At 40.9% G+C, this 13,541-nt stretch overlaps 1 protein-coding gene across 2 annotated transcripts; it reads right to left on the reverse strand.

Annotated features, from left to right (window-relative positions):
- Nucleotides 1-1,622: 1,622 nt before the first annotated feature.
- TRMU (tRNA mitochondrial 2-thiouridylase) lies at nt 1,623-12,258 on the reverse strand. Of its 2 annotated transcripts, XM_066549959.1 has the most exons (11): nt 12,153-12,258; nt 11,477-11,642; nt 9,220-9,326; nt 8,539-8,661; nt 7,257-7,429; nt 6,231-6,284; nt 5,636-5,702; nt 4,703-4,803; nt 3,550-3,694; nt 3,258-3,340; nt 1,623-2,070 (listed from the first exon to the last, which is right to left on the reverse strand). In XM_066549959.1, exons 1-11 carry the CDS (start codon nt 12,238-12,240, stop codon nt 1,924-1,926), a joined length of 1,254 nt encoding a protein of 417 aa, XP_066406056.1. In that variant the 5' UTR covers nt 12,241-12,258; the 3' UTR covers nt 1,623-1,923. The 2 variants fall into 2 exon arrangements, with proteins under 2 accessions (XP_066406056.1, XP_066406057.1); XM_066549960.1 differs by lacking the exons at nt 9,220-9,326; nt 11,477-11,642; nt 12,153-12,258 and having other exon boundaries at nt 7,257-7,370; nt 8,539-8,656.
- Nucleotides 12,259-13,541: the final 1,283 nt, after the last annotated feature.

Here is a 13,541-nt window from a genome sequence, read left to right on the forward strand (position 1 = left end):
TTGAAAGTGAAATCGTCTGTTTGCAATTTGTTGCCCAAAATGGCAGAAGAAATGACCAAAATAAAAGAGAAAAGCCAATGAATTGTTAAAAGCACATTGATGCTAATCTTCTGCAATAGATAGAAAAAAGAAAATTGGCCTACCAGACTGCTCCTACCTTATTCAAGCCCAGTCTTGGCCAAATTCCAGCCTTGGCAAAGGCTGTGTGAGCAGTGGTGTGAGTGATGGTCCCTTGCAGGGCTCACAGCTGCCTGACCCCAGCACCAACCTCTGCTCCCAGCTCACCCTTTTACCTCCCTCTTTCCAAGCTGTTTGGAAGGGCTGCTTTAAACATGCAAGTGTGGTGTAGCTGCACACGTGCAGCCTCTTCTGAAGCAGCCCATGGAAGAAGCTATGTGCAATCTGAATTTCACAAATGCCCACTGACTCCTAGCTCACAGCAGTGTGGTGAGCTAGGGAAGAGCAGCACTCACTTCATCATGTCCAAGGGCTTTGCTTTTACCATGGCCAGAGGCTGAGCTGCAGCCCCCACCCTTCCCAGACCATGAGTCTGCACTAAGCAAACACTGCTCATATTCACCTCTACCTCAGATGAGGATTCTTCAGCAGAACCATGAGGTTCACTTCTGATGATAAAATCCCAAGTCCCCTGAGCCTATAATGTGAACAGAGACCATTACTGGAGAGGCTTCCACCAAAGAGCAGCATGTTACTTCTGAATTTAGCACTAGCCATCTTGGATTACTGCTGTGTCCAGTGTTAAGGATGCTTAAACAAAAAGAGGGAAGCAGAGAAAATATTAAAAAGCCTCTGTTCTGCAGGTTCTGCAGCAGACATTTATAGCAGCCAATGCCAGCTGTGCTACAAGCAGGACATGGTTAACCTTTCCTGCTGTGAGGCACTGGCTCAGCAGTTCTCAGCAAACCTGGGATCTCACTGCCAGTTAAAATCTCAAAATTCTACACCACCAGGAAGTCCTGCTCCTGCATAATTGTACTTCAGGAACACTTACCTTCTACTACCATGCTGAAAGACAGGAATTCATTCTTGCTAACTTGCTACAATGAAGGTTTACTATAAGCTTGGGGTGTCCTCAATATGTACCCAGTCTTTATGAACCTATCTAATTTAGGTGAAGTATTCAGCTCTTCCTAAGAGCACTCAGTTTTGAGACATGGCAAGATCCAATCATTATCAGGTCTATAATAAGCTTGATCCACAATAAGGAAATCCCTGTGAATTTGCATTTTTCTCAAGCACAACAATGCATTCTCTTCTCCAGGAGACAAACCAAACAGCCTCAGACCTCAGCAGTTAACAGAAAACTAGTCAGTTGTGTGAAAACATTTAGCATTCAAGACTGTTAAGCCCCTAAGATTTGTAACTCTGTTTTATGTAAACATCTGAAGTGACTACTTAATATAGCTGAAGAATCCAAAGCATTTTTTGTAAAACTATGCAAAATGAAAAATAATATCTGTTGCCTGGAGTTCATTCCAAATGCTGAATTTAAACATCACTCATTCCTCTTCCAGAGTTCAAAGCACAAACATACATCTAGTGTAAAATAACATATGTACTTTACTAAGGACAGGTACCTTTAAGTAAGGGAAAAAAAAGCATTTCACTTACACATGAGAGATAGATTTATTATTTCAGCCATGATTTTTGTATTAAAATTCCTGTATGTGTTACTGCTATTACAGAACACCTTAGGACATCCCTTGATACATATTAATATAAACAGCACCATACAGTCCAGCAGAATTGCACCAAACTGGCTTTACTTTTAAACTCCTTCAGTGCTAACAGTCAAGAGCTGGGACTCTCTGGTTAACTGGCCTTATGAACCACATTTATTATAGTTTTTATTGTTCTCAGGCAGCAAATTCTCCAAAGTCCTTCAATAAACAACCCCAGGTGTTACGTTGCTGGTTCTATTTTGTCAATCTCTTCCTTCTTTGTGCTCTCCTCTCGGTTTTTGCCCTGTTGCAAGGTATACACTGATGGGCCCATCCTCAGGATCTTCCCACTGCCCAGGCACTCATCTCCCTTGTAGAACACAGCAAACTAGGAGATAAACACAGGGAGAGTCTTTTTAGCAGCTGCAAAAACCACGGTGAATAACTTCAGACTGTGCAAGACCTGCTGGACAGAGAGCAATTTTTATCTGTTCTGTCTAAATCTTAAAAAAAAACCCTGAAACAAACAGAAATCCCCAAATTACAGAGGATTTGTAGGCTCACATGAGTGTAAATTTATAAACATGCTGGTGGAAATTTCATCATGAACTTCTACAAGGCTATCTCAATACTCTTCAGTCACTGAGGCAGAGTGGATTGTGCTGGAAAGTTTCCTTTCCAAAGGGGATGACATACGTAACATCATCTGCATCTTCACTTTTTTTCCCCAGAAAACTGTGGTGGCACTTGGTAAAACATGAAGGGGGCTAAGGACTATGGCAGCAGACCAAGGAAGCAATTGGAGCTCCCTGATGAGCGCAGCAGGCTCCTGCAGGAGAGGGGAGCCCAGACCTCCTGCCCTGTCTCACTCCCTGGCAGTAAGAGCCTGCCTACAGGCTCAGCAGCTCCTGGCACTCAGGGGAATCTCATGCCCCCCACAAGCTCTGCCTGGATTCTTCTCAGCTTCTCTCCACCACAAACAGTTCTCAGATAATTTCCCTCCTGATGTGTCCCACAGGCCCCCAAGTATTGAGGAGGGTGGGTAGAACATATGCTGGGAGAAGGGATGCAGGGAATGCTTGAGAGCCAGTGTGCTGGAATGTGATGGAGTATCTCTATATTGACAGTGTTAAAGGCATCCCTTTTAGGCACAGCACCTCCTCCCAGCTCTGTCTGGGACAATGGAATTCACCAGACAGAGTCTCACTACACAGGTTTGAACACTAAACCCATAATAAGCAGGCAATTACCAAATTAATGCCTTTAAAAATCGATTTTTTGCAAACAACAGCAGCTTCAATTTCTGCATATACAACTGATTACGAGAGATGCTTCTATTATTTTTAACATTTGTAAGCAAGTGTCTTAGACTGTACAGATAACAACAGATCATTTGAAACTAGAAACAATCTCCCTTAAAATAGTTGATAGTCAAAATAGAGCTAACCACTCTCACATGCAAATAAATCAATAAATAAAATTACTTTGCTCCAGCTAATAAAAAAGCTACTCTGATTTATTAGCCAGATAAGGTAAAGCACAAAAATGGAAGGAAAAGTACTTCTAATAACTCACCTGTCCAGGTGTGATAGCTCTTGCTGGCTTCACTAGTGTTACCCACACACTCCCATCTTGGTTTAGAGTCAGGACACAAGGCACTAGAGCAGAAAATGATCAAACACCTGACAGTTAACCATTATGTTTACATTAAAGAAGGAGAACCAAGGCTAAACACATCTAGGTAAAGATACTACTGTGCACAAACAGGAAGGCCAAGCCAAAGCCTATCCACTATTACTGCAGAACTACACAAACGTGCTACCAGAGTTTTACAGACCAAGACAAAAGGAAAACAAGGTGTGACTACCCAGCGCCATCTGGTGCCGAAATCTGAAATGACATTCCATCATCTTCTCCCTGACCAGCTCTGCCGGCGGCTCCTCTGCTATCCAGTGCACTCGGTTTGTCCGCAGCAGGTCTCTGTACAGGGCAGGGTGATCTCGTGATGGTGCCTTCAAATACATTTATTTATTGCTGATGGTTTTGCCAAAGAACATGCAACTTGTAAAGTGAAGCATGAAATGCAGAAGCATCAAGCCACAGCAAAATGAAGGCAATATGAGCAAGAAAGCAAACACTTATTAGTACTTAAATTAGGCTAAAGCAAGCCTGAATGATTTGTCAGTCAGTCTCTCTTCTTGTATGCTTTTCCCTCCAATTGCATTTCTACCTTCTTCAGGCTGAGTTCAGAAATCTGAACTTCTTCATCCTGTCTCAACAAGATGCTACCTCCCTCTTCTCCAGCTTCCCAAATGAACACGTCCCCAGCAAAGGCATTGCCTTTGACAAACTTGCTGCAGGACATAAAAATTTTTCTTAGTGCTCCAGTCTGTTTCTTCTCAATTCTCATTTGATTGATTTTTGCAGTTTCCTGCACTGGCATGCCAACAAGTAGCAGAACACCTCATTATAATCACATCAGTATCTAGGAAGCAAAACAACTGCATGAACAGGAAGTAATATTATCAATGCTAGCAAGCTGCAGAACTCTGCATCACCTCATATGATTAGCCATTAACATACCAATTATTTATCATATATGTTCTGCCTCAGTTTTCAAAATTGTAAAACTGTGTCACTGTCTCCTCATTCTTTTACTAGAAAAACAAAGCAGCAATATATCATAAACCAAGGTAATGCACATTTTATAAACCACATCATAATAACTAAGATAAAACCCTCATGCTTTAGAGTAGAAAATGAGAGTTCAGAGATTGCCTGATTCTTTTCAGCATTTGCCCTTTGCTTTGAAAGCTCTATGCCAAAACTAAAACAATTTGGTGCTCATGAAAAGCCTGTCTGGAAAAGATGTTTCACATCTGCTGATGCTATGCTAGTTGGTTCTTGTTTCCCCCAAGAGGAAAGCCAAGAATTCTGCCCAAGTTAGGCCATGTTCCATACAGCAGCAGTCACAAAATGCATGCATTAGTCATTTGCAAAGCCAGTGTTAATTAACTCACCACAAAGACATCTCCAGTGCTGATATCTTTGTCTACAACAAACCAAGCATCCTTGAGGCCTGCCAGCCGAGCCCTCTGGCCTATTGTGAAGAGGAACCAACCTAAAGAAATATGAAAATGGAATGCTGTTAGCAACTTTTCATCTTTTACTCTCGAAGAACACATTAAAATAATTTCCCCAAAACTTTACCACTAAACAAAGAATAACAAACCAAGCTGTCTTAGAGAAGAGGGCCAGCCACAAACTAAACTAACATTTACTTGAAATTTCATCTGTACCTGAAATGCAAACTAAAGATTACAACTTAATCCATTTCAACTGTGCCATTCTTAAGTCTTATAAAAGATATACATTTATTTATTTCAGTTTCAATTTGTGGGTTATCTACCATTCAGTCTCACCAGTCTCCCTTACTTTTATGCACCAGTATAACATCCTGTTATCATAAATTAGCTGGGAGAGGAATTCAGTTCTGGCAGCTTGAACTGAGGACAGCAAAGGAAGAACAAACAGGAGAAAAGGAAAAGTTAAGGTGTCCATGTTTGATGAGGTCCTCCTGTGCATCACTGAGGTGCATTTTCTTCTGCAAAGTTTAGGTACTAAAGAATATGGAACTGAAGCACAGTCATTTTGAAGGAATTAAGTGAACAATGGTCTCTTGGTATTGTATTAAATTGTATTAAAATAACAAATACTTAGTATCAACAGAGTAACCCTAATAATTATATGCTTTCTTGCAATATGGAACAAATAACCAAGAATCAATTGTAGATCAAGGCTCTACTACTGCATACAGCAAATTTTCCATGGTTTAACAAACTGGGTAAAACCTGTTGACTTCTTTGGAATTTCCCAAAATTTGTCCCTCCAAACAGAAGCAGTATTGTTCCACTCATCTAAAAGTAAGCTATTAAGGAGGCTTAGCCAATTACCTTTGTGTCTTCCCATCACCTTCTTATCTTCAATGGAAACAAAGTTACCAGGTTGAGGTTCCAAATACTAACAGAGAGGAAGAGGTAAGTCACGAGACAGCCCAAGAAAACCTCATAGCATATTTCAGATTCTGTCACTACATTCTCTCAAAGCTGAAAAACAACTCTTCAAGAAGCAAACTCTGCCCAAGCAGCTTACTGACTCCTTCTTGATGCTGCTCTCAGAGAAAAGCAGGAAGGGCAGTCCCCATGAGCAGCTTCTAAGCTTCACTTCCCCTACCCCCACATATGTCAGGAGCAGCAGGATCCAGCACTTTGTCTCTCTCACATTCCAACCATTTGTCAGAGCCTGGCAGGCACAGGAGTGCACGTTCACTTCTTCTGCTCCAAAAAATGAGTGACAGCTGGTAGAGGGACAAGATGCTTCCTACAGGCTGTGGGTGCCAGCTTCTAGCTAGGCTTGGGGCTGCAAAGGGAGGTGGGACATTGCTACTTACAGTGGGCCACAAGCTGCTTGAGATTTTTCTATAGACAGTCTTTTAAAAACTGAACACCAGAACAAAACAAAGATTGTCAGAGATTTAGTGTTGCTCACCTCAAGAAGGAAATTTTCAAAGTTTCTTTCACCAATGAAACAGACCCCCATACTCTGAAAAAGAAACATGGAGTTGAATACACAAAAGCAGAGAAAAACTTTCAAAATAATGTCTATTAATAATCTGTCCAAGATCTTTTTCTCCTCCCAAGTATCCCAAACTATCTTAGGCATCTCATAAACAAATCCACAACATCTTCTGCAACACAGGCAAACTAATTCTATACAGAATCAGTGAGAGCTGTAAGCACAGAAGGAAGAAGGATAATAGGAAATAGAACATCTGTTCAATAACTACATTAACCTTGGTGACTAGGCTGTATGTATATTAAAAACAGATGTCTCTTTCATATTAAAGTACAAAAGTAACAAAATGATACAATGATGGTCCATCTCTTGAAAGGAAACACTTTCAGAACCAAATAGGCTTTTCTCTTCCTTCCAGTTACTGCTGACATTCTTCAAACACTCATTTACTGAGGCTGAATAATAAACATGAAAAGCAATCAAGGCAGCATCAGCAACATAACTACTGCCTGCATTACAGCTTCTAAGATCAACTCATGAAGTCTTAGCTCTCAGAGAAACATAACTTTTTTTTTAAAGAGTAAATGTAGACTAACAGTATGATCCAATTTCTAAAGACATATCGAGAAATAATTTTAAGTGAAGATTTTAAGTGAAGAAGCTCTTAAAAGCTATGGAGAATAAAAAAAGCTTGCCCCTTGCTGTGATAGAGGATGTTTTCCTTTAGGCTCATAGCATCCTACACATTCACCTTCATCTTAATTCTTCTGAGATACAACAGCAGACAAAATACCTGCAAGCTAAAATACACAACTTACCACAACTAACCACTCCTAAAAGTACTTTTAAGGAAGTAGCCAGCTATGAAAAATGTTTCCCAACCTATTATATTATTCTTTTTCATCAGAAATGGATGGGTTGTCCAAGGTTAAAGTTCAAAAAGTTCAAGAAAGTTGTTTTAGAGAGAAATACAAATAAAAGTGTTAAGTGTTACCATGCCTCTTTTTTCTTTAGCACATGATGAAGGTCATGTTCTGCTGCTATCTTCTTTACAAAAGTTTTTGTTAAATCCCCTAAAGGGAAGATGGTTTTTCTCAAAGCATCCTGTGAAATCTGACTGAGAAAGAAGGTCTGGTCCTTAAAGAGGTCAGCCCCTTGAAGGAGTTTCACAGCTGTGAAAGTGAAAACACATAAAGCATCTCAACATAACTACTATTAATAGTTCAAATTTATTTTGTTTGATAATCAACATTTCTGATTTATTACTTTTCAATACATATTAACAAAAACACTTGGATATTTTCTCATCACTAAAAAGATCTAGAAGATTTTGTACTATGCAGAATCCCACAAAGACTTACACTGCCTCATCTATTTCAATAGTGCATGTATCACTGGCAAGGATATTGACAATATAAAAAACAAAAACAACTTTCACACTTCCTGTGAAATAGAGAATGAAGAGTCAAATACCTTGGAGTGTACTGCTCTTCAGAAAAACACTGTTTTGCTCTGAAAAAATCACCCTACTAGAAATCGACAATTTGAGCAATCAGTGGAGTTATTACCAATGCTCAGAGATGAGAGTTTGACCTTTTTCTTTAAAATAGATGAAATCTCCTAATTACCCAGATGAAATAGAATTGGTACAGTTTTTCAATCATGTTCAGTCCCCTCTCTTTAAAATTAATAGCTCTGCTGTTGTACGAACACTACTTATGTGTTTCTTGATCAAACACAAACTAGAGGCCAATAGTTCAGTTACAACTGGTGATACAAAATCTCAGTCACAGGGCAAGGAAGCCAATCACGGCACACAACATCTGCAAACTACAGTCTGGCACATGTACAGACCATAGGCCCAGCTGGGGCCATTTCAACTTTCCAGAAGTAAAATTAAAACAAAGAAAGAAATAAACCCCTTTAAGTCCAGGGGTGGACAAATGAAAGTAGGGAATCTCTAATGTAAAATCATCACTGTGGCAGCTTTGCACAGCTTTAGTTTACAAGTTTTTTTCCCTTTGGGTATAGCTTGCTTCTCACCATATATCAGACATTCATCTGACTCTTAAAACAAGAAAATGTAATGCTTGACAAGTCAGGGTCATTTTCAGTCATATAAACACCCTTGTTTAGTACAAACAACCATCTACAAAGGCCGGGGTTTAATTGGTAACCATTGTGTGTAAGGTCACAAACATCCCTGATTCTGTGACACCAAATACAGTTTAAATTTCTCTTTCATATGTAGGACAAAACATGAAATGAAGACACAACTTACTATTTCTAACTTCAAAACGGTTTCTGAAAAGCTTCTGTGGTCTTTTAGTATGTTTCTGTTGAAACACTTCCTCATCCTCCAGTGAGGTCCTGGCATAATGCCCAGTAGCAATTGCATCTGCTCCTATTAAGCAAAGAAAAACCAAACATAACATAAAGGCACAAACTTGAAAATCACAGTTCAAAACACAATTACAAACACACAGTAAGAAAAGCAGAAAGCAATGAAAGAAGAAAACCTAAAGAGAAGCCTTATACTGACAATAATCATACTCCTGCTATTTAAATAATGCAAACTATTCACCAGCATGCCAGCACTTGTGCTTTTGTACTTTAAGGACCACCTAAGAATGTAAAACTTAACGGTCAGGTCAATGCGTGTCCCCAAAATAAATCTGTTCCTACATATGAGCAACCTAATCGAGTGGAAGATGTCTCTGCCCAGGGCAGGGGAGCTGGACTGATGACCTTTAAAGGTCCCTCCCAACCTGAACCATTCTATGATTCTTTATGTAAAAGCAACCTTAAAACCAAATACTTGGCAATGATTGACACACTACTACAGAGATATGCATTAGGCATGCACATGAAGTCATGTATTTCCCCACCTTTTAAAGAGTTTGTTTCCTTTAAGCATTTCCATGGCACACACTCTGTACTGACACACTTGAAAATGCCTTACCAAGGTTATCCATAGCATAATGCAGGAAGTAGTTGAATTTGATGTGCTTGTTACACAAAATATCGGGATTAGGAGTCCTTCCCAACTCATACTCTTTTAAGAGGTCACTGTAAAATAAAGACTCAAATGTCTATCAGAATCATTAACATACATCATACTATCAGAAACTGGACAGCATTCAAGTATGAGAAGCTGAGTCCCAGTACCAGAGAAGACTCAGTCACCATAAACATTTTATGTCAGAAATAAAATATCCATTAGATTTTGCTGTGCAAAAAAACAATGTTTGGAAGATTTTCTACAAAGTGCACTGAGGACAGGGTCAAATTATCACTTACAATCTTGTAACCCTGCTTTATTAAATTAATATTCCCTCTGGGCAGATGTGGCTGTCCACTGTGCACACCCTAGTCATCTCTCAGGGAATACTTACCTACAGAATTAAACAACCCTATTCATTTGTTCAGTGGGACACTTTGGTGGTACACACCAGGAGAGTCTCAGCTGAACAGACAATAACTTCAGCTGCAATAATGTCACCACAAGCAGTCACTCATAGGGCTTCATTTTAGAGACTTTTTTCTGTCATTTTTTCCCCCTTCTAGAAATTCTAAGTTTCTCCAAGTTATGTTTAGTTTTACACTACTGCATAATTACTTAGAAAATGCTGAAATAATAACTAATGAAATTAAACCAGCATACAATGCTACCCTGAGATATCAAAAGGCCTTATCACTGAATCATTTTGTTTGCCAGGCTGTTGTCAGTAGCCACTGCACTAAAGAACTGAGGGCACAGACTGGATTTAAAAGAACAGCAGCATTTCTATTATTTGATTTTACTTTTCTCCATTTGAAACAGAATCAATTCTTCTTCTTTACCGTGACACTACATTAAAAAATAGAAAATAAAGAAACATGTCTCTTATTTTCTCTAACTCCTTTTTAAAAGTTCTGAATTGAACAACTCAACTCATACTAATAATTAAATCACCTGGGTGTACCCAGAGCTGCCTCACACCTGACTCTTATGGTACCCCAGGAATTCTGCAAAGGAGTCACCAGAAAGCCACCCTCACAGCAATTCAGAGCTTCTAGTAAAGCACAGAGCCAGAGAAAGGGCAATGAAGGCAATGTCTACTGGATCTCTCTCTGACAGGATAAACTGAACAGGTTTCACATAAACCATGGAAAAGACAGGACCTGGAACAGTCCTCGTGATAAAAGATGTTTTATGGTGAATAACTCTCTAAAGAGAGATCTAGAGGAGCAAATTTAAGATCAGTGATGACAGGAAAGAAAAAAGGATTCTGAAACAAACTAAGACACTTGTAACAGAATGTTAGAAACACTGTACTTAGTAACACACCCCAAAAAGTTTTGTAGCACTTATTCATTCCCTTACACCAAAAAGGGAAAAATGGAGTGAACTTTCCCAGAAAACAGCTGTTTTGTTGTTTTCTTCACTGACTGTCCAAAAGTTTGGTGCTCAGCTCTATGTCATTTCAACATGCAGCATGACCAGGTTAGTCCTCAGTTTCATGTAAGGTAATAACAGCACTACTTAAAGGGGGATGATGAAGATCAGGGAAAAATTTTTATGTACTTGTGTCCAGTGCATAAAGATAAATTATGCTCTTATAACCAACGTGCCCCTTCTTGTTCTACCTTCCATAAAATCTCTCAGCTCTTCCTATATAGAACTTTGCCTAAAGTGCAATAAATTCACAGAAAATCTGAGCACCCTCTTTAGAGAACAGTTTCAGATTTGTTCTAAGTTTAAAGAAGCAAGGCTAGGTCACAATCATTTTGTGCTGAACTGGATTCAGCACACATTATGTAAAATGCACTGAGTAAGTTACACACACAGTGACAGAAACAGTACCCCATTAAATAAATTTTTTTCAAGTTGCAGTAAGGTTGGGCCAGTACATCAGTAGTTGAAGAAAAGCTGCAACAAAGCAATTGCTAAACACTCACACAAGCAGAAATCTCTTACTAACTAAAAAAAAATAACATATTAAAAGCAAAATATAAATTCTGACCTTAAATAGAAACAAGACAAAAAATAATTCCTTTATTTATAAATATTTAACAGGCTTCAGGGCTTTCTCTCAGCATTGATAAAACTGCAATAAATTGCCATTGCTCATTATCCGTCCATTCTTCCTTTTCATTGTAACACAATACCACATATATATCAGTATATTATATACCATAAAACATTGAAAGACCAGCTATTGTAAACGTGTTTCTACCTGAATACTTCATTCCAGTATTCCTTCACGTAGGAAACCTGGTGAAACGGGATATCAAGCTTCTGGCACACCTGATAAGCATCTTCACAATCTCTGTCAACGGAGCAAGCTCCCTGCTCATCCAGAGGGTCCCAGTTCTTCATAAACACCCCTGTCACCTGGTAGCCTATGAAATGAAGGCAAGAATGACTTAGAAAGTTAAGTTCTTACACCCTGGACACAAAGCCTGTGTTTCTCAAGAATGGCTTTAGTAACTGTATCTTACCAAAGGTGTGAGCAGCCCCGTGCTAACGTTTCACTGTATAGCTGTGCTATACTGTGTGCGAGCAGCCCTGTGCTACGTTTCACAGTACAGTTACCGTATAGCTGTGGATTTTACTCTAATCCAAGCTCTTCCAGCAACCTAACGCCACGCTAAGCCCCATCTCCCGCCCGCTCTTTACGGCCGTTCTGCCGCCCCCGCGGTGCCCGGCTCTCCGCGCTGCCCTGCCCGGCCTGGGGCCGCTCCACCGGCCCGAGGGGCGGCTGAGCGCCGGGAGGCGGCCGGACCCGGCTGCGCGGGGACCTAGAGGGGAGGCGCGGGCCCCGCAGCACGGCCCGGGGCAGGGCAGGGCAGGGCCGGGCCCCACCGCCCCCGCTCCCTCCGCCCGGCCCCGGCCCCGGCCCCGGCCCGCACCTCGGCGGCGCAGCAGCAGCGCGGCCACGGCGCTGTCCACGCCGCCGGACACGGCGCAGGCCACGCGGCGCGCCTGGGCCGCCAGCATCGCCCCGCCGCCGCTTCCGGCCGCCCCGCGCCCCCACTGCGCCTGCGCGCCGCGCCGGGCAGAGCCGGCAGGGCAGAGCCGGGACAGGGAGCCCGGGACGCCTCTGGCCCCCACTAGGGCACCTGCAACCCGCCCACGCTCGGCCCGACCCTTCCCGCTGCCCCTGAGCCACAGGACCAGCGCCGGGAGTCAGATAAAGGAAAACCCAGAAGGAAAATATCCCCCTTTGATTGCTTCATGTCCGTTATCCCTGAATAAACCAGCTTATCCCAGGCGGGGGCAGCTATGACTAAAGCATCTGGCAGTAACGTGAAATACAAAGCTGTGTTTCGTGTTAGGTACATACAGGCAACGTGTGTATTTGTGATTGTAATATGTGTGGAAACCGACCATGGGACAGTTATAAAGAGGAATTCTAATAATAACTGAGAAAAATAAAGCATGGAAGAAGGCCTTTGAACCTATCCTTTGTTTGCAATTAACCTTTATAAATCTTAAGGTAATTTAGGAGCATTTGAATTAAAGTTTTAAGGATGTTGCTTTTTGACAAGAACTTTCTGCTTGTAAGCCTTAAAGAGTTTTGCAATAATAACCTTTTGAAGTATAATTTTAGAATATTGCTTGTAGTAAGGATCTTTTGAAACTATAGCTTTAGAATATATAAAAAGGAAACGTGCAGCTTGAGAAAGGAAGATGGACATCAACTCAAGGACTAATATGTTCAATCAAGGGAAGCTGGACATCACTGTTATGAGATTTATAGTCCTTGCAATCAAAAGGTGGACCCACATCTGGAAACTGGACTTCACCAGATAAAATACTCCTTCCTTCTTTTGGAAACTGGACCACCACCAGCAGCTGGGATACTCTTTTCAGGATGTACATCCTGAGACAAACTAAATCACAATAGTGTATAGAATTGTGAGGTAAAAATTGGGAATAGAAACTGCTGAGAAAGCTTATGAGTACCCCTATAAATACCTGTAAGCCCCAACTATCTGTGTGCAGTTGGAGGGAAAACTTCCCCCACTGTACCCAGCACTGTATTGCTCATACTTTACCATATTAATTAATAAATTGATTGCTGCTTGAATATTGGCCTAGTCAAGCTTCTTATTTATAACAGTAACAAGCTGTTATCTTCTCCTTGCTGTTGATTTATTCTACTGGCGTTCAAATCTGAAGTGTTTGTTTCCAAACTTGCTACACCACGCTGAAGTCCAGTAGTTTCTACCTACTTATTAGCATTTGTTAGTGAAACACTAGAAAAGTCTAACCAAAGCATGCAATAAAAAGTTGCT

The sequence above is a fragment of the Molothrus aeneus genome, chromosome 5 (genome assembly GCF_037042795.1).
Source record: "Molothrus aeneus isolate 106 chromosome 5, BPBGC_Maene_1.0, whole genome shotgun sequence".
Classification (NCBI taxonomy): domain Eukaryota; kingdom Metazoa; phylum Chordata; class Aves; order Passeriformes; family Icteridae; genus Molothrus; species Molothrus aeneus.

Coding starts and splice junctions, on each gene's coding strand:
- TRMU (XM_066549959.1), bottom strand. CDS start 12,240: ATGCTGGCGGCCCAGGCGCGCCGCGTGGCCTGCGCCGTGTCCGGCGGC. Junction 9,327..11,476: donor TACTGGAATGAAGTATTCAG/GTAGAAACACGT, acceptor TTTATTTTACAG/TGACCTCTTAAAAGAGTATG. Junction 3,695..4,702: donor GCACTGGAGATGTCTTTGTG/GTGAGTTAATTA, acceptor ATGTATTTGAAG/GCACCATCACGAGATCACCC.